This window comes from Muscardinus avellanarius, assembly GCF_963383645.1.
Source record: "Muscardinus avellanarius genome assembly, chromosome: 10".
Taxonomy (NCBI): domain Eukaryota; kingdom Metazoa; phylum Chordata; class Mammalia; order Rodentia; family Gliridae; genus Muscardinus; species Muscardinus avellanarius.
The window spans coordinates 18,742,400-18,761,987 of NC_137796.1; the positions used below are offsets into that span (position 1 = coordinate 18,742,400).

At 54.9% G+C, this 19,588-nt stretch overlaps 2 protein-coding genes across 2 annotated transcripts in view; one reads left to right on the forward strand and one right to left on the reverse strand.

The window, feature by feature from the left end:
* ATP6V0D1 (ATPase H+ transporting V0 subunit d1) overlaps positions 1–2,914 on the forward strand; it is a gene marked incomplete at both ends in the record, with an annotated part of 49,608 nt that extends 46,694 nt beyond the window's left edge. Inside the window, 4 exons of the mRNA XM_080704651.1 lie at positions 2,090–2,167; positions 2,291–2,467; positions 2,570–2,647; positions 2,753–2,914. Coding sequence (XP_080560777.1) covers positions 2,090–2,167; positions 2,291–2,467; positions 2,570–2,647; positions 2,753–2,914 — 495 coding nt within the window. The remainder of the gene's footprint in view (positions 1–2,089; positions 2,168–2,290; positions 2,468–2,569; positions 2,648–2,752) is intronic.
* Positions 2,915–4,588: 1,674 nt separating this feature from the next.
* Positions 4,589–9,547, reverse strand: HSD11B2 (hydroxysteroid 11-beta dehydrogenase 2; the record flags this gene model as incomplete). The annotated part of the gene is made up of 5 exons (XM_080703493.1): positions 4,589–4,980; positions 5,157–5,294; positions 5,395–5,580; positions 5,696–5,908; positions 9,283–9,547. The coding sequence occupies 5 exons, from the start codon at positions 9,545–9,547 to the stop codon at positions 4,589–4,591; spliced, it is 1,194 nt and encodes a 397-aa protein (XP_080559619.1).
* Positions 9,548–19,588: the final 10,041 nt, after the last annotated feature.

Genomic DNA, 19,588 nt, shown 5'->3' on the forward strand with positions numbered 1-19,588 from the left:
CAGAGAGAGAGAGAGTGCTGGAGGAAGACACACACAGTCAAGTCACCCAGGGCCTTGAATGCCAGGCCAGAAGTTTGAAATTTATCCTGTGTGCAAGGTCATCCAACACAGGTTGCCAGCAGAACAGAGTGTGTCCCAAAAACCCTCTTCGGGCATAGTGTAGAGGGTAGATTAGAGGCAGGAAGATCATTCACGGCTTTGGTCCAGGACTACCCTAGTAGCTAGTAGATATCATTGTCCCCATTTGTAAAATGGGGAAACTGAGGGCTCAGAAAAGTGGGGTGATTGTCTAAAGCCACACAGTAAGTCACTAGCTAACACTAAGGATCACACCTGGCTCAGCCTGTTTGCAAAAGTGAGAGCTCTCATCCACCCCGCTAACAGGGAGGCATGCCAATCCAGGAAGGAGAGAGAAAGTACACACTCCTAGTGCACGCGCCCGCCCATCTGGCCCATTGCCAGGTCCCCTGCCCCGAGACAGAGTGAGGGGTGCGGCTGTCCCCCCAGCCTCACCCACGTCCTCACTGGGCTCGACTGGTTCTAGCTGGAGTCAGTGGCAAGAGCTGCCCAGGCAGCAGCTCATAAACACCACCCCAACACCACGGGCCCTGTGCCAGGACCGCCTGCCCATCAGGCGATGTCCCAGCCCGATGACCACAGATGGGAGATTAGGCGGACCCTCAGCCACCTGGCAGGTGGGAACTGTAGGCAGCTGGCATAGCAGACTCCAGGAGATGGAGTGGGGGAGGGGAGGTGACCTTGCTTCCTGGGTCTTGCCAGTTTCTTTAGCTACCGTAGCTTCCAGGGAAGAGTCTGGGTCTATCCTATCAGCATTCCCAACCCTGGGCTCAGCCTCCCCAGGGATTGATACAGCTTGGTGAAGCAAGTAGGTAGGTAGCAGGACATGGAGCCTAAGACCTGGCTGATGACTTCCCCCACAGATAGGAGCTGCAGGCCCCGCTGGGACAGGCCTTGGGGTTTTAGCACAGCCAGCTGGGCTGGCCACAGGGAGGCCACAGGGAACTGATTCCTAGCGGGACTGAGAAGCAATACCAAGTCATGGCCAGGGTCTGACGTGGTCTTCTCTGAATCCCATGATGCTCCACTCTCTCCTCCTATGCTCATTCCTCACCTGTCTCATCTGTTATTTCCTGTGACCCTAGTCTTCCTCAGGTTCTTTCATAAGCCTGGATTGCCCATTGTCACTGGCCGGGCTCAGGGAACCCTGTCTCCTATCCTCTCTTGCATAGCAGAGCCTGTGGGCCCGAGTCAGCTTGGAGGGCAGACCTCAGTGTGGGAAGCTTTCTGTGTCTCCTTAGCCCCTCTCTAACTAGGAGGAATAGTCTCTAGCCTGTAGAGCTAGAATCTTTATAACTGTGCCACAAGATGGAACCCAAGGAAGAGAGGTTTCTGAAGGAAAGGTGCCCATGCAAGGGAGCTCCTGAGAGTCCTTGCAAGACTATGGAGAGGTGTGGAGTCTTCCTGGTGTGTGAGTGTTGGGAGGAACCTGGGGCCTGGGCTGACCTGTCCTTTCCTCATGCCCTGCAGATCCAATTTGCCTGGGCAGGAAGTGCTTGTTCCCATCGGCCCCCATGTACCAGCCATTGCTCTGTGAGGCTGACGTCTGCATAGGCAATAACCATCCTTCAGCAGGAACTAGCCTGACAGTTTGGTTCCTGTGATGCCTGGGGGCTGCCTGGGGGTGGGAGGAGAAGCTGTTCTGCAAGGTAGAGTGCAGCAGGGACAGGGCACTTAGTCCAGGCCATCTCTGTGAACTCTCAGGAGTAACCTTTCCTCACCAGTCTGCGGATGCCTGGTTTTCTGAAGATGAAGGAGGCGAGGTCTGGGGAGATTTGGCGAAGAGGAAGGCATAAATGCAGGAAAAGACAGAGGTTCCTCTGAGCCTGGCCCTCTGTGGGATGAGGGGGCAGGGAACATGTATCCTAAAGCAGACCACTGTCCAGAAACTGTTCATTTACCCCTGGGTGAGAGGTGCTGCTGCCTGGCGGGGGAGGCGGGAGCTGTGAGGAGGGGCTAACAAACCCTGCGTCTCCTTGCTTTCGCTGAGCAAGCTTTATGCTCTGCACAGGCCTACTTGGAGTCCTTCTACAAGTTCTGCACCCTACTGGGCGGGACCACGGCTGATGCCATGTGCCCCATCCTAGAGGTAAGTGCCTTCCCACCTTCTGCCTGCTGGTCCCCACTAGCCCTGGCCTAAGAGAAGCCCTACCAACTGACTGGCTGTGGCCTCCCTCTTCCTTCTCTCCTTGTCTGTGCACCGGTCCTGCAGTTTGAAGCAGACCGCCGCGCCTTCATCATCACCATCAACTCTTTCGGCACAGAGCTGTCCAAGGAGGACCGTGCCAAGCTCTTCCCGCACTGTGGGCGCCTCTACCCCGAGGGTCTGGCTCAGCTGGCTCGGGCTGACGACTATGAGCAGGTCAAGAACGTAGCCGATTACTACCCGGTGAGTACCCTGGCTAGCAGGACAGTGGGTGGACATGTTGGCACCATGCACCACCCCCAGCACCCAGCAGCACTCTCATGCTCCCTACCCCTCCCCGGCCAGGAATACAAGCTGCTCTTTGAGGGTGCAGGCAGCAACCCTGGAGACAAGACCCTGGAGGACCGATTCTTTGAGCATGAGGTGAGAAAATGCTCTTACAGGGCCTGCCCGGCGTAGGGAAGAATGGTGGCTTAGGCCTGACTTTGGTCACAGCCACCCGTACATCACACCTGCCTCCGTCCACAGGTGAAGCTGAACAAGTTGGCCTTCCTGAACCAGTTCCACTTCGGTGTCTTCTATGCTTTTGTGAAGCTCAAAGAGCAGGAGTGTCGCAACATCGTGTGGATTGCTGAGTGCATCGCCCAGCGCCACCGCGCCAAGATCGACAATTACATCCCCATCTTCTAGCATCCTGACCTGAAGCTCCCAAGTGCATTGTGTGTCTGTGCGTGCTGTGATAAAGCCCATGGTTCACCTGGCTGCCCTGGGGTGGGGGCAGCATATTGTGCTAGGGACTGCCCAGTTTTCCTGACCGCCCCTGGACCGCTCTCAGGCCTGAAAAGGGGCTGGGCACCTCTCCCCTGACCAAGGATGGACCAAGACCCCCTCCAGAGCAGTGAGGCCCCCTCAGCCCTGTGTTTACAGCCACTGACATGTCTAAAAAGCATGTGGTCACTTTCATGTCCCTTCCTAATCTGAGAACTTCTGGGGGTAGTGTGAGCCTCCTCTCCCCTCTGTGGGTCACCCCCAGAGCTATGGCCCATAGGAAGAATAGAGTGTATATGTCCCTGGGGTATGGGGCAAGTAGCGCTCTGCCCTTCTGAAACAATAAAACTACCCTGTCTAAGCCCACTGTCTGCTGCCTCCTTTGGGCCCCAGTACCTCTCTCAGACCCCCAACTTTCCTTATGACCAAACCCCTGCCAAGTCCACTCTTGCACAGTTGACAGTCCAGGTTCTTTGCATCAGGAAAGTTCCTGGAAGAGACCCCCTTCCTCTGCTGGAAGCTGAAATGCAGAGACGATCTGGGGAGCTAGGTCCAGGCCTTGCTAATACCTCTATTGAGCTCTACAACTCTCTGCCCTCATGGATATTACCCTCAGTTCACTACAAGGAAACCCAGACTTGGGGAGAAATCATTTGCCTGAGGTCAGCGAAGCAGTGAGAATCCCATTGTTCCAGGGAGTCCAATCAGGCCTGTGCCCAGTGCCCTGGCAGAGCCCAGGGCTCCCCAGGCTGTTCCCAACCTCTGCCACACAGCCACACCCGGTTACCCGGGAGACCAGAAAGTCACCTACTCCAAACATTGCATCTCTCCCATTCTAGGAGAAATAAAAATGGATCTTTATTTAAAAAGTAGCAATTGGAGCCAGGGCGTGGTGGCGCACGCTTATAATCCCTGCGCTTGGGAGGCTGAGACAGGAGGATCCCACAAGCTCGAAGCCAGCCTCAGCTACTGAGTGAGGCTCTCAGCAACTTAGTGAGACCCTGTTACCAAATAAAGTATAAAATAGGTCTGGGAGTATAGCCTGGAGGTAGAAAGCCCCTGGGTTCCACTCCCAGTACCACAAAAAAATAAAAATAAAAAGTAGCAATTGGGCAAGTAGGGTATACTGCTTTCTTGTGGCTTGGGGGTAGGTGGTTGGGCTTGTAATTCTTGAGCCAGTCAAGAGGCAGTTAGGATTTAACCCTGGAATTGGCACCAGTGCCTAGAAAAACTCCTGAGGGGGGTCCCCAACCCACCCAGTTGCTCCTTGGTTTGCAGAGGCAGTGTCTGCAGGGTCCTATCAAGGCTACAGCGAAGTCTTGCACTAACTCCCTATCCAGCTGGGTCCTCCAAGCTGTAGGGGGAGCACTAGGCCCAAGAGGGTCTGTGTGGGCTCATGTAGCAGTAGAGAGGCACAGAGCCTCAGTGGGCAAGCTCAGCCTCCCGGGCCTGGACTGGGCATTGGCATGTCTGGGAGGGCCTGGGGTTCATTAGGCCAGGCTCTAGGGAAGACTTGGGGAGTCATAATGGCCAGGGGAGGGCCAAGGGCTCATGGAGCCCCTGTGCTAGAGCAGCTAGGCCATATGTGCACATAGCTTACTGAGCTGCCGCTGGGGGAGGGTTTGGGTCCTGGGCAGAGGTAGAGCCTGGCTGGCCTGGCTGCAGTGCTCGGGGCAGACAGGGACTGATGAAGAAGGTGTGCAGGAAGCGGCACCGCAGGCTCTCTGGCAGGTAGTAGTGGATGAAGTACATGATCCCCAGGCCACGGCCTGGGTAATAGCGGCGGCGCGGCCGAGCTGCCAGCAGTGCGTCAGTGATGGCATCTGTAACCGGGCTGAGGTCAGGTACTGCCAGGCGGAGTGAGTGAAGGAACTGCCCGTGCAAGTGCTCCACGTACTCCTCGCCGTAGGCTTGCAGCAGCTCGGGGGGCAGGTTGGCCAGCAGCAGTTGTTTGCGTTGCTCCCAGAGGCTCACGTTCTTCACTGACTCTGGAGAGGGGTGGCAGGGTCAAAGGGAGGTCAGTTAGAGGAGCCAAAGGCCAGTGGTCTATTTAACCAGTGCAGTGCCTCCAGCCAAAGCCAAGCCCATTCCACCACCGTAAGGCCATGCCCACCAGTCTCCCAGCCCCAGGCCATGTGCATGCCCCTCGTTCTCCGGTCCTCACCTGTCCTAAAGAAGCCAGGCTGAATGGTGCTGACCTTGATCCCCCAGGGGAGCAGTTCACAGCTAAATGTGTCCATGAGCAGCCCCAGGGCCGACTTGGAGGTCCCATAGGCTGCCAAGCATGGATACGGCATGTCTCCTGGGGACAGAATGGGGGAGGCCGCTTAGCCTAGGCCAGGTCTCCAGATCTCTCCCGACCCTACAGCAGCTTCTTTGCTGCTGCCTTGGCGGGGACTCACCTGCTGGACTGCCCACGGACACAATGCGACCCTTCGAGTGGCGCAGGAGTGGCAGGAGGCCCTTGGTCAGCTCCAGTGGGCCAAAGAAGTTCACCTCCATGCAGCTGCGGAAAGTGGCCACTGGAGATAGCTCCACATCGGCCACTATGCTGTTGAGGCCTGCATTGTTGACCAGGCCCCACAAGCCTGAGGGCACAGAAGCAGGAGGGAAGCCTCAAGTCAACCAGCAACAAGCTTGCAATCCCGCTTCCCTTCAAACCCACCTGAACATGCTCTACCGTATGGGGCCATGCCAACTGACCGGTGCTGGTGGTGTGAGCCTTGGTGAACTCCAGTACACGGCTAATGTCAGCTGGCTTGGTCAGGTCCATCTGCAGCAGCTTTAGGCGAGGAGAACAACAGGCACGCAGCTCTAGGGCACCAGGGCTATTCAACTCCAGCACAGTGGCCAGCACCGTGAAACCCATGGCGTCCAGTTTCTTGGCCGCCTCCATGCCAAAGCCAGAGTCACAGCCTGGACAGGGTAAGGCAGGCAGTGAACTCCCACAGTGGTCCAGATGAGCCAGAGACAACCCAAGGACCACCAGGGCCTGAGTGAGACCCAGGCCCCTGGACACTCAGCAGTCAGTAGCCCGCCCTCCTTCCATACACCCGTCTCTGGCAGGCTTTGTCCTTTCTGAGCCCTGAGCACCAGGAGCATCATGTCCCTGACTCCCCACAGCTATTCCATCAGACGTGACTTATGATCCTCATTTACAGAAGAAGAAACCCATACTGAGACCCAGTGATGCTAATTTGCTTTCCAGTGTTACCCAGGATAGTCCAGACTAAGATTATCCCAGGTTGGCCTGGGACGCAGCGCCAGCCCCACATACCCGTCTGCTGGTTTGATGTTAGGCTATAGTGCACATGCAGTATTACGGCACAGCCCTCTTTCTTTCTGACTATCCTTGTTCTTCCTTCCTTTAACTGGACACTAAAACAGCCTCCTAGATAATTCTGTCCCATTGTGCCCCCTGAATTCATCCTCTCCCTAAGCAGTCACAGGAATCTTTCCAAAAATAACAATATCATACTGTTTGTAAAAACTTTCCCAAGGCTCCCCATGGTCCTCAGGATGAAGCCCAAGCTGTCTGGTACCTTCCTTCGGGGCCTGTCCAACCTGAGACGCCCTCCCTTCCCAGCCTCACCACCCGCTACCATTGTTCCAGGCTCTAGGCAAGCTGGGGGCCCATGCCTACTTCACCCCTGACTCCCAAACTTGCAATTCCAATCAGTAACAACAGTGTGTGTTTTCTGAGCCCTGGGAAAGGGATATGGTGGATGGAGAAGAGAACAGACTTGCATTTGAATTCCTTCCCACATCCACCAAGTGTGACCTGAAGTCAGTTACCACTGTTGGAAGCTTAATTTCTTCTTGTTGGTATGCAAAGAGAAGAACCACCAGGCAGGGCCAGTGTGGGGGTCCATGATACCTGATAAGCCCCTGTTTCCTTGATGGTTTCCATGCTGGTACTGGCTCTGTGGGTGGCCAGTAAGGGGAGGGGGCGGGCCATCGAAGGAGGAGACTCCTGGGCCCCCTCCCCCCACCCCAGTGCTGCCGAGCTGCAGAGCAGAAAAGCTGCAAAGCGGCTCCGCTTCCCCACTCCTGGACACTCCGCACCCCTCCCCATCAGCCCCACCCCCTCTGCTGAATCTGAGAACAAAGCTGGGCAGGGGGCTGTGAGCTGGGCTTTGTGCAGCTGGGGGCCCACTAGCCTGGGCTGAGGGGTCCTTCCCAGGCAAGTCTGGCTGGGGGAGGGGAAAGAGGGAGAGGGAGAGGGAGAGGGAGAGGGAGAGGGAGAAGGGGAGAGAGAGAGAGAGAGAGAGAGAGAGAGAGAGAGAGAGAGCGCGCGCCCATGAGCGCGTGTGCACATGTGCTTGTTGGCACACTAGCATACACTTGCCTCTGCTCCCTCCCAGAGCAGATAGGGAAACTAAGACTTTAGAAATCTGTATCTATCTCCACCTGCCTGGATGTTCACACATGGCTTGCCCCTTGCCAGCTATCAGTGCACAGATGTCCACAGGCACCCACACACACAGCCCAAAGTCCACCCCATGGCTGAATTTGTGGAGTAGCTTCTGGCAAGCAGTTCTCTGAGCATTCTCAGGGAGGCGTGGGCAGCAGCTCTGGCTGGCAAGAGACAGAGCTCTTGGTAGGTGTGGTAGGACCTGGTCACTGAAGTGTCTTGTAGCCTGCTGGCGACTGAGAAAACCCTAGACTTTGTGGGCATTGGCAAGTCAGGAGCCCATTGCCGATACTTCACGGGGCTGGGCTGGGCAGGGCTCTTCTTATCCCTGCACGCTGAGCTTTGCAATCGGCGATGGAGAGCCCGGGTCAGAGAAGGCATCCTTCCTCTTACCTCTCAGGCCCAAGGCTAGAAGAATCAACAGCTGCAGTACAAAGACCTGAGGTGAGATCTCAGAAAAGGCTGCCCATTGGGGCCAGGAGCTGAGTCCTGTTGAGGCAGCTCACAAATTAGAAGGCAGGAGAGGGTTTGCCCACAAGCTAGTCCCTGCTTCCTGCCAAGAGGCCTAACAACTTTTTTTCCTCAACCCCTTCAAGCTGGGTCACAGAAGGATGGGGTCCTTTGGAGTTTCACATTACACCCTGAACTTGGGACTCCCTAGCCTGAGCCCTGCTCAACCGCTATGGAAGCCCAAAGCCCTTATTCCCCCCCACCCCCACCTCAGCATCCTCTGGCTTCTTCCCTGACAATCAAGGCCCTTCCCAAGGAAACCTCACATCCGACCACACCCCTGCAGCCGGACAGGTTATTGACTGTCCCCTACCCAAGCCATACTTATTCCTGCCTTAAGCCTTTGTTCCACACCCTTCTCCAATCTAAGACATTTTTTCTATTCCAACTGGTCTCCATGTATCCTCTATGGCCCAGCTCGAGGATTTCCTCGAGTTCTCTCAGCCCCATCTGATCATGCAGGGCCCCCTACTGGACCAAAGTTTCTGAGAAGCCAGTTTGCCGGCTGTCCCCAGCCCAGGCCCAATTCAAGGAACACAGCCCCCAGCAATCTGTCCAGAGCTATGGTGGTTGGGTCGAGAAACTCGGCTGCCCTCCCCCCATGCAATGGACCAGTATCCTCTGGCCTTTCTCCCCCTCCCCACTTCCGGCTGAGCCCCCCTTCCCCTTCCTTCCCTCAGGTGACAGATTTATTCCCTGCTCCAGACAAAGGGAGCTCAGCCAGGCAGCCAGAGGCATGCGAGTTCAGCTCTCCAAGACCTCTTTCCTGGGCACTGAGGACCAGACACAAGGAGGATGAGGTCTGGGTGGACTCTGGACTGCTGTCTCAGAAGTTTGGCTGGAGGTGGCCAGACCTGAGAAGAAGCTGCACGGCCAGCTGCCTCCTCCTGGTGACCTCAGGCTTTTCTGAACTCCAAGGATTCCAGCCAATGGGGAAGCAAGTCCCCATCTAAGCTCCTTCCTCTGGCTCCAGGGAATTGTAGATAAGGCGTCCCACGTGGGGCGGCAGGCAGAGTTCAAGGGATGACTACTACTGGGCTCAAGTCCTCTGAAGTCCCCTGCTCCACGCCTGCTCTCTTGGGGAGGGCACGGCATAGACCCCAAACTCTTCCCTTTTCCGGGGCCACCAGTTTCCTTTGGGCATCTGCGCGCTCCCGACCTCACTTTCCCTCCACACTCCTCGCAGCGGCAGGTAGTTTGTCCCGACTTGGGGAGGTGCCCAGTGCTTCCTACTTGGCGGGCTCCCTCGCACCCAGGAGGACTCGCACTCCTGCTCTGGGGAGCGCGCCTCGGCGGTGCCTGGGGGGACCCTCTAGGTGCGCGGTCCCGCCCTGGAGCCTGGAGTCCCAGCGCCCCGCGCACTCACCGGTGATGAGCACCGCGCGAGTAGCCACGGGCAGGCGCGGCGGGCGCGCCAGGCGGGACAACGCGATCCAGCCGGCGGCAGCCAGCACCGCGAGCGCGGCCGGCGGGGGCAGCAGGCGCTGGCACAGCCAGTCGAGCGCGGCCAGCAGCGCCAGCGCCGCCAGCAAAGGGCGGCCCAGATGCAGGTCGGCGCGCAGCAGCTGCAGCAGCGCGCGGGCCGCCACGAGCAGCCAGGCGCCGCCCGACGGCCAAGGCCAGCGCTCCATGGCGGCCGGGCCGGGCCGGGCCGGGGCGGGGCGAGGGCCGGACTGGGGCGCGAGGAGAGGAACTCGGGACCGGGGCGCAGGGTGCAGGGGAACACCAGCCTGGGGTGGGAGGCACACTCGCTTTCTCTGCCGGCCCTCGGACACAGCTTATAAAGCGCCCCGGGGGCGGGGCGGGGGCGGGGCGGGGGCGGGGCGGGGTGGGGCTTCCCCGCACTTCTCTCCCGGCACCCCCCGCCGGGCAGGTGCCCCCCCCCCCCCCGCACACATGCTCCGGCTCCTCCAGATCCGCTTTCGAAGAAGCCGGAACAAAGTCCCAAGTTGCTGGGCGAGGAGGAGTCATTTGCCGCGCGCCGCGCTGGAGAAAGGGCCGGGCGGTCCAGCGCCGCTGCTCGGCATCCCGCATCCCTCCGCTCCCGCCCCCTCGCCCCCGGCCCTGAGCGCCGCGCCCAGGTGAGCACATCCTGCTCACACTTGCTTGGAACACTTGAACACACGCACCACTTCCATTCAGTCACCGCGCGTTGATAGTATCGGCCACCGGGCCTTCGGAAACAACCGGGGAGAGCCAGCCGGCCCTCACCCGGCCGCCGGCGGCCACACCCGCACGCGCACGCGGGGCGCAGCGGCAGATCCCCGGCAGCCCGCGGCCCGAATGCCTACACCGAGCAGCTGGCGGCCTCAAAGCCCTGGGGCAGATCCCTCCTGGGGCAGGGACTAGGGGAAGAGGGGTTACCCGCTTTCTTCATCTGCCTCTCCATCTTTCTCTCCAGGGCCCAGTATTGGGGATGTGTAACCCCAACTCCTGACACACAAAAGTTTGGGGATAGCAAAGGGATGCAGAGCCCCCTCCTTTTACTAGCAATGTCTAGCTCTCCTTTTGCTTGGCCCCCTCCTCCCCGAAGGCAGGCCAACGGGAACACCTGGGAAGTCAGTGAGGACAGCCTCTGGGACCGGGTGGTCCCCTCCCTGCTACCCCGAAATCCCCAGGGGGATGCAATAAGTGGTGTGTGGGTGCGTAGCCCTGCCTGCGTGTATGAAGGTCCTTGTTTGTGTGTGGCTTGGCACCCCCTGCCCACCCCCATGTCTGGCACCCAGTGCCTAGCATGCGTGCCAGGGCCCCACCAGGCAGTGGGAGTTGGTGCCAATACCTGGATGCCAGGCCCTGAGCTGGGGAGAGTAGGTGCAACTGTGACAGAGGGAGCCCTCGCCCCCTGAACCTCAGGGCCTCCGCGCCTCACCCCTGCCCTCTCTAGGTCCTGGGTGCCATGGACTCCTAAGAACAGCTCCCAGCCTGTTGCCCATTCTCCCGCTCCTGTGCCCAGGCTGTGTCCTGAGGTTTCATGAAAATGTCTCCTCCAGAAACCTCTGGGCCACTCTGGTGTGACCTCCTGATGGGCCAGGGAGGGGATCAGGGGCCAGAATCACTTAAGGGGAGAGGCTCTGGGTGGAGGACCCATCCCTGCCCAGGCCACTCCTGTGCGTCCACCAGTCCCTCCTCCGGGAAGTGTGGATTATAGACTAGCCCTGGACTAGGAGGCAGAACTTTCCTGGGGAGGGTGTGTATGCCTGACCTTGGGCTCATGACCTTGTGTCCCTGGGGCTCCCCTGTACCCTTTGGTGATATTCCCTTTGTGTGCATGGACATGTGTCTGTCTCTGTCTCTCTCTCTCTGTTTCAGGTTAGCTCCCCTGGGTCTGGGCCATACTGCCTCTGAACACTCAGGGAAATATTCCTTACCCAAATCCACTGACTCTCCTTGCCCTGAATCCATGGCCCAGGCTCAGAAGGCAGACAATAGCGCCCGTGGGCTGGTTTCCTGTTTAGAGCTGTAAAGCTGCCTTGCCAGACTCCCCAGTTCTAGCCACCCCACGAAGAGTCTGGCTGTAGTTTCTCCAGTTTTAGCCCATTAAGGGCTTCCCCTAAGGGCCAGGAAGGGAGGGGGTCCTGGGGAGCCTTCAAGGGGAAGGCCACACAGATAGTACCAGTGCTTGCTATGCAAGAGGAGAAGGGTAGGGACGCGGAGGCAGGAGAGGAAGGCAAGACTGAGAAGCAGGGTCCTACCTGTTGTGGAAGAACCACCATGACACATCAGGCAGCCCACAGTGGGAGGGAGACTGGCTGGGTGTGGATGGGTGGAGGACATTGCCTTGGGTTATGGAGTATAGTGTGGCTAGTTTGGGAGGCGGGCATCTGAAGCTCAGCTTCTGGGACACTGTGCCACCGTAGATGGAACCATCAGCCTTGTGAGATTTGGGTCTTGGTGGGACTGGACTACCTGCCACATTATTCTATGCCCCATTCATCCTCCTTCATAGGCCAGGAGGCTATGCCTCCTTCTTCCCAGGATTCATACTTCAGCCCCCCATGGCCTTAGCCACTGACCCCTTCCTCCATCAGGTGGAGGCGCCTTCTAGAAGAAGAAGGTGGTTCAGGCAGTCATAACTGGGAGGGGCCGGCCCAGCCCTGTCTGAGGCCTGGTGCCAGGTTGTGCTTGCCTAGAGGCAAACAACCAGCTTCTGCCAGATCCAGGAGTCTGGGCTGGTAGGGCCTCCAGGGAAGAGAAGGGAAGGGGGGCAGAGGGCAGGAGCCTTTGCCGATAACGTGGGGCCTGGCAGGGGAGAGGAATGAAGGGCAACCACAGGAGCAGAACCCTGGAGCGACGCCGCCCCAAGCCCTCAGCCCACAGCCTTCCTAACCCAACATGCCTGGTTAGGAACCTGGTTAGCCAAACCCTTAGGATGCCCCAGGCTCTGGAGGACTGAGAGTCCGGTTGGCTGGCTGGCCAGCAGTGGCAGAGTCCGGCGGCTCATTGGCACCATCTGCCGGCCTTTTGAGAAAGTGCAGCTGTGAAGGGGCTTCAGGCCAGTGATTGGTAGATTTGAGGATACAGAAGTCTGGGCTGGGGGATAGCACGGAGCAGTTTTCAAGAGCTCTCCCGTCCTGTTCTCTGGCTGTGTCGGGGTTCGTGGATCCAGGCACTCACTCGCCACCTTTTCTCTCCTCAGTCCGGCTAGGAGGCAGCAGATCCCCAAGGGGCTCTGCTCAACGGCAGAGGGGCCCTCTTCCTGACGATGGCCAGTCCTTCCAGCCATGAGCTAGACCTCATCCTGCTTCATCCTCAAGGATGGAACATTTTTACTGACTTCTTACCGAGTGCAGGCCCTGTGTTGGGCACCACAGACACAGCAATGAGCCTCCGGCCGTTCCCAGCCGCAATGCTTAGGCCTAGTCGTCTCCCTCCCGTGGGTAAGAAACCCGCTATTCCGTTCCTCGGGGTTTGTTCTCCAAAGCTGTCTGTAGATGCCACCACTGCTTTCCCCTCCACCACCCTAGCCCCAGGTCAACTCCAGCCTGGCCTCGCCAGATGTAACCCGCGAATGACCTCCCAGTCCCCAGATCCCATGGACCCATCCCTGCCTTCAGCTCACTCGGCCTCCTCGAAACCTTTGCCCTTTTGGCCTCCCTTTGCAGCCTGAGCCCTGTCTCCCTTCAGCGCCTGTGAAGCCGCCCCTGCTGGGTTTCTTCCTACCTCGCCGCCTGTCAGGCCGCCTCCTTCCGGAGCATGTCTTCTTTTGCTGAGGAGAGGCGGCCTCCTCATGGACCCCCGCCCATGAGCTCATCTTCCTACTCACATGCTGGCGACACCCACACTCTCTGTGCTCCAGCCAAGGCCTCCCTCTTGACTCCAGGCCCACGCGTCCAGCTGCCCAGGATGCCTCCCTTGGACACGCACCGCCCCCTTGCACTCAGCGTGTGCAAAGCTGGTCTCATCTCCCCGATCCTCCCCACCGCATCCTCAACCTTCATTCCATGCACCGGCCCCCAAGTCTCTCACTCTGTCCCAAGTCCTGGGTTAGGCAGAGAGCCTCAGTAAGCTACTGAGGCTGGCTGCGAACCTCCTGTCTCAGCCTCCCAAGTACTGGGATTACAAGCAGGTGCCACCACACCCAGCTTTTTTAAATTTTGAAACAGAGTTTCACTAGGTTGATGAGAGCCTCAATACTTGTCGAGGCTGTCCTTGAACCTGCGATCCTCCTGTCTCGTCTCAGCCTCCCAAGTACTGGGATACCCAGCGTGTGCTACCATGCCCAACTACCACAGCCTTTCAGAGTAGGTTTCATGGTCACTGCTTCACATTCAAGGGAGCTAAGGCTTCTCAGCAGCTCACTGAGGCTCTCAGCAACTTCGTGAGGCCCTGTTTCAAAATAAAGAATAAAAAAAAATATGGCTGGAGGTGTAGCTTGGAGGTAGAACGCCCCTGGGCTCAATCCCCCGCCAAAAATAAATAAGTAAATAAGCAAACAAATAAATAAATGCCTGTTGAGAGGCCTCATGGGGCGGCGGTACATGAGGAGGCCTCCTCTACTCAGCAAAAGAAGACATGCTCCGGGAGGAGGCAGTGGCCGGACAGGCAGTGAGGTAGGAAGAAACCCAGCAAGGGCGGCTTCACAGGCACTGAAGGGAGACAGGACTCGGGCAGTGAAGAGAGGCCAGGGGCATTCTACCTCCAAGCTACAACCCTACCCCTATTTTTTATTCTTTATTTTGAAATAGGGTCTCACTAAGTTGTAGAGGGTCTCACTAAATAGCCAAAGCTGGCCTTGAATCTGCGATCCTCCTGTCTCAGCCTCCCAAGTACTGGGATTACAAGCATGCCCAACCACACTTGGTTCCCTCCGCAACTTAGTGAGACCCGTTTCAAAATAAAGAATAATAATAAAAAAAAAATAGGGCTGGATGTGCCTTTAAGGTAGAATAGCCCTGGGTTTAATCCCTGGTACCTGAAACAAACAAATGAACAAATAAATCCAGGTGTATATGACCCCAAAGTCTGAGCTCTTGAGGTCTCTGTTAGTGCAGAGCTATGCTTGCCACATATGGGTTCAAGGAGTTCATTCCAAGGGCAGAGGAAAATCTGGGATGGACTCAGGTAAATGAGATCCCTGTCCCAGGTGGCCAGGAATTAGAGAAAGCAGGAAGAGTGGAGGCTGGGAGCCTTATTGCTGCGTCCAGATGAGAGACAGTAACAGACGTCTCATTTAGACAAATAGCCCGAGGTGCCTGTGACATGCAAGGGCTGGGACCGGTGGCAGATGGATGTCCCCCTGGGCTCCAAAACACCAGGTATGGGAGCCCTGGGGATTGCTGACTCACCTCTGAGTGCGTGAGTGGGAACTGAAATCCCTGATTTTTCAGTGTTGTCCCATCTTGCAGATCAGGCCGTGTGTGCATGTGTGTGCGTGCGTGCATGCGTGCGTGCGTGCGTGTGAGTGTGTGTGTGTGTGTGTATGTGTTACTGGGGATTGAACTCAGGGGAATTCTACCCCCGATCTGCACCCCAGCCCTATTTTACTCCTTATTTTGAAACAGGGTGCCATTAAGTTGCAGAGAGCCTCACAGGTTGCTGAGGCTGGCCGAGAACTTGGATTCTCCTGTCTCAGCCTCCCAAGTACTGGGATTACAAAGCGTGCGTGTGCCACCACATCCAGATAGAAACCAGGCCCTTTGTTTATCCAGAGAGGGGACAGTTAAGATGCAGGAAGCCAGGAGCATCAATAACTTAGTTTTTCAAACTATGTCTGGTACCCTCTGAATTCTTTTACTGTCCTCTGGACAGAAGGCAGCTATTTGGGGATGAGGGTCCTTGAAGGTGGGAACCAGTTCTTGGCCTGCAGAGTCTCCTTAGGGGAAAAGCAAGCTCCAGCTGAGAGCACTTAGGGAAAGCACGTGGCTGATGCTGGGTGAGATCCCCGTCTTGGATCCTTTGGTGTGACTTTGAGATATTAATAATTCTCTTTCACATTTATTGTGCTTTCTGCATGGCAGTCCTTGTGCTCAGCTTGTTTGCACTTACCTCCTCACATACATTATGCCTCTGGAACAGGTACCCACCCTTCCTGAACATAAGGATATAGGCTCAGAGAAGTCAAGTATTGTGCCTTGGACCTCACAGCCATTCCAACCCGATTCGCCTAACCATGAGGCCATACTGGCCTGGCTTCAGCCTCGGAGGCTGGCATTATTCAGTGGATAATTACCAGGAAAAAGACTATCTATCAACTTTTCTTTGTATTTCCTTCTGAATTAGAAACTTGTCTCCCCAAGGCAGAATTAAGGCGACTTGATGTTAAGATTAATTCCAAAACTTGCTTCCTTACAGCTTCCATCACCCCGATTCAGGCCTTTTCTTGGCAGAACAACCGCAAAAGATACAAAAATTAGTTGCTCTTGGCCGCCTGGTGTAATTTATTTGCATATCCATAATTCAGCCCCACCCCTGGTGGCTAATACCCTCCCCATGGACCCTGGGGAAGCTGTGGCTGTTTTCTGATTGCTAGTGGGGAGGCGCATGCAAGAGTGTGTGAGTGTGTGTGTGTGTGTGTGTGTGTGTGTGTGTGTGTGTTTAAATAACTCAAACCAGATGGATGGGGTTTTGTTCACAGCCTTGCCTCCAATTTGCTCCAGCGAATTCCTTGAAAAGGCAACCACCTATGAGTGGTGCCTGTTCTCCACGGAGGTCCCTCACCCGCTCTGGAATAGCAAGGAGTTGGTATTTCTAAAGTGAAAACAAAAGGGGGAGGAGAAGAGCTCTGTGGCCCCAGGGCTTTCCAGAATGCAGGGTCATCTCCTGGCAGAGCTCCAGTCCTAGGTCTGCCCTCACTCTCCTGCCTCCTCCCTGGAGTTGGGGGTGAACTGAAGGGAGTGGGAGGCTTGGCTAGGCCTGAGTCAGAATCATCTGGACCAGCCCTGTAGGAACTCCAGAACCCATGTATACCCCATTTGTGGCACTAACTGGGACTCAAGACTCCAACTCTCTGGATCTGTTATCCCCTCAAAGGAGCCCAAAGCCGGTCCAGCTTCCATTCTAGGAAACCCAGATACACAAGTCGAATATTAATTTTTTTTTTTGGTATGTGTGTATGGTACTGGGGATTGACCCCAGAGACATTCTACCTCTGAGCTACACCCCCCAGCCCTATTTTATTCTTTATTTTTTGAAACAGGGTCTCACTGAGTTGCAGAGGGCCTCATGGAGTTGCTGAAGCTGGCTGAGGACCTCCAATCCTCCTGTCTCAGCCTCCCAAGTACTGGGATTACAAGCGTGTGGCAACATGTCTGTCTCGAATAGTGAAATTATATATATATATATATATATATATATATATATATATATATATTTTTTTTTTTTTTTTTTTTTTTTTTTTTTTGCGGGTCCAGGGATGGAACCCAGGGGCATTTGACCTCCGAGCCCTAGCTTTTATTCTATATTTTTGAAACAGGGTCTCACTAAGTTGCGGAGGGCCTCACTAAGTAGCTGAGGCTGTCTGCGAACTGTGATCCTCTGGTTTTAGCCTCCTGAATGCTGGGATTACAAGCGTGCACCACCACGCCCAGCTCTTTGAAATATTTTCAACTACTGGCCAGTTCCAGGGCTTTGTAATACTCCAAGAGCCTTCATTAAGTGATTCTTTGTTCAGAAAGAAGCAAAAGCATGCCTACCGGTCCCTGTGCCGGGGATTTAGCGTATTTCTCTGTAATTTGCACTGAGCAATGTCATAGTGAGGTAGGACCTAGTCCCCAGGCAGGGGAGGACACTTTCCCAGCGCCGACCTTCATTCCTACCTCAGAACACTGCTCTTTTGGATTCTGGGCTTTTTCAGATAATTGTGTCAGGTTACATAAGGTTTTGAGATATGAACACTCAAAGGAAATTCTGCTGGGAGCAGGTCTGAGAGGTTCTGGGTGCAGAATTTGGTTTAAAGTATCCGAGGAAAAAATTCAGGTGTTTGAGCCCTGCACAATTTCTGAAATAAAGTGAGGGCAGCCAACACCTTTGCACACGTCTACCATTCTTCAAAGAAATGAGCAAGCAAAAAGATAGACTTCATGCTGAAAGGAAATCCCCCTCCCCAGGGAGCCCTGCAGGGCTAAGTGAACCAGGCTGGTACGGAAATGGAAATCTTTAGCCCAGGATGTCTCTGTTTCTGTCTGTCTGTCTGTCTGTCTGTCTGTCTGTCTGTCTGTCTGTCTCTCTCTCTCTCTCTCTCTCTCTCTCCTCCCTCCCCCCATTTCTGCATCTTAGGTAACACATGTGGTAAATACAAGCCTTCAGTTTTCCAAGAAACATAAAATAAAAACTGAATTACTGGCAGAGAAGCCTTAAAATCTTTGGTTCCTAGGACTCTGTGGGCACATTTTCCACACGCCATTATTTTTATTTCATTTGCCTCCGAGGAGTAGCCCTCCCCGAGCTCTGTTGCATAAGGTGCTGACTCCCAACACCTTGTCCTCAACTGGAGACACTAAGTAAATTTTATTTAGGTCCGAGAAGAGTTCTGGAAGGGTGACATTGTTTTCCAAGCCACACTAGCTCTAGTGAACGGTAGGACAGCTACCAAAGCCTTCTCACCAAGGAAGATGAGATGATATTTTAAATACCGACAAGGTACTTCTTAAGAAACCGGGTGTGGTGGTGCGTGCTCAGAATCCCAGTACTTGGGAGGCTCAGACAGGAGGATTACAGGCTTGAGACTGGCCTTAACAACTTAGTGAGGCCCTCTTCAACTCAGAGAGACCCTGTTTCAAAATAAAAAATAAAATAAAATAAATAAGGTTGGGGATATAGCTAAGAAGTGGAATGCCCCTGGGTTCAATCTCCAGTAACACACACACACACACACACACACACACACACACACACACACACACGGCACTTCTTAAAGAACAAAGAGGTCATAAAAACCACTTAACAAGGGAAAATTAATGGGAGGAAGATGTCTTGAATGCAGCAAATTTTAAAAAAAGCTTTACAAGGGATGTGGAAAAAATAGATGAACTGTCTTGAAGGAATGATAAGATAATACAGGAAAATTTCTCTTCTCTCTGTCTCTCTCTCTCTCTCTTATACTTAGCATTGAATCCAGGAGCACTCTACCACTGACCTAAATCCTCAGCCCTACTTTAAGAAATAATAATAATAATAATAAATAATAATAATAATAGTTATTATTATTAATGGTACTGGGGATAGAAGCCAGGGGCAGTCTATTTCTGGGCTACATCCCTAGACCTATTTTTTATTTATTTATTTTTATGGTACTAGGGATGAAACCCAGGAGCATTCTACCTCTGAATGACACCCCCAGTCCTATTTTTTATTCTTTATTTTGAAACAGGATCTTACTGAGTTGCAAAGGGCCTCACTAAGTAGCTGAGGCTGGCTTTGAACCTATGCAATCCTCCTGTCTCAGCCTCCCAAATGCTGGGATCACAGCATGTGCCACCATGCCTGGTGACCTAATTTTTTTTTTTTTTTTTTTTTGGTGGTACTGGAGTTCCTGGAAACCCTTCTACCTCCGGGCTACATTCCAAGACTCATTTTTATATTTTTATTTGGAATCAGGGTCTCTTAAGCCAGCGAGGCTGGCTTCGAACCTGCGCGATCCTCCTGTCTCCGCCTCCCAAGCGCCGCGGGGATAACAAGCGTGCACCACCACACCCGGCTAGGTGACCTAATTTTTATTTGGAAACAGGATCTCACTAAGTTGCAGAGGGCCTCACTAAGATGCTGAGGCTGGCTTCTTCGAACTTATGCAATCCTCCCGTCTCAGCCTCCCAAGTACTGGGATCACAAGCGTGTGCCACCACGCCTGGCCTAAATTTTTTGATTAATTTGAGTTAGGGTCTTACCAGGTTGCCAGGCCTGGCCTTGAGCTTCCTATTTTGCTGCCTCAGTCTTCTAAGTAGCTGGTAATACAGGTGTGTGTCATCATGCCCAGCACCCACCCCTCCCTCCCTCCCTCCCTCCCTCCCTCCCCCCCCCTCCCTCCCTTCCTCACACGCTTCTTGGTTGCTTACTGCGTTCAGTACACATTTATTGAGTGTTCTGTTAGGGAGACAATGGTGAGCATGACAAACATCCTTCCTCCTCTGTGGTCTTTGGCTGACTGGAGGCACAGGCTTTTCCATAGTGGGTCACCACAGTGCAGGAGTCTTTGATGGAAAGATCTAGGAATCGGAGTTCCTGAGTGCTATAGAAGT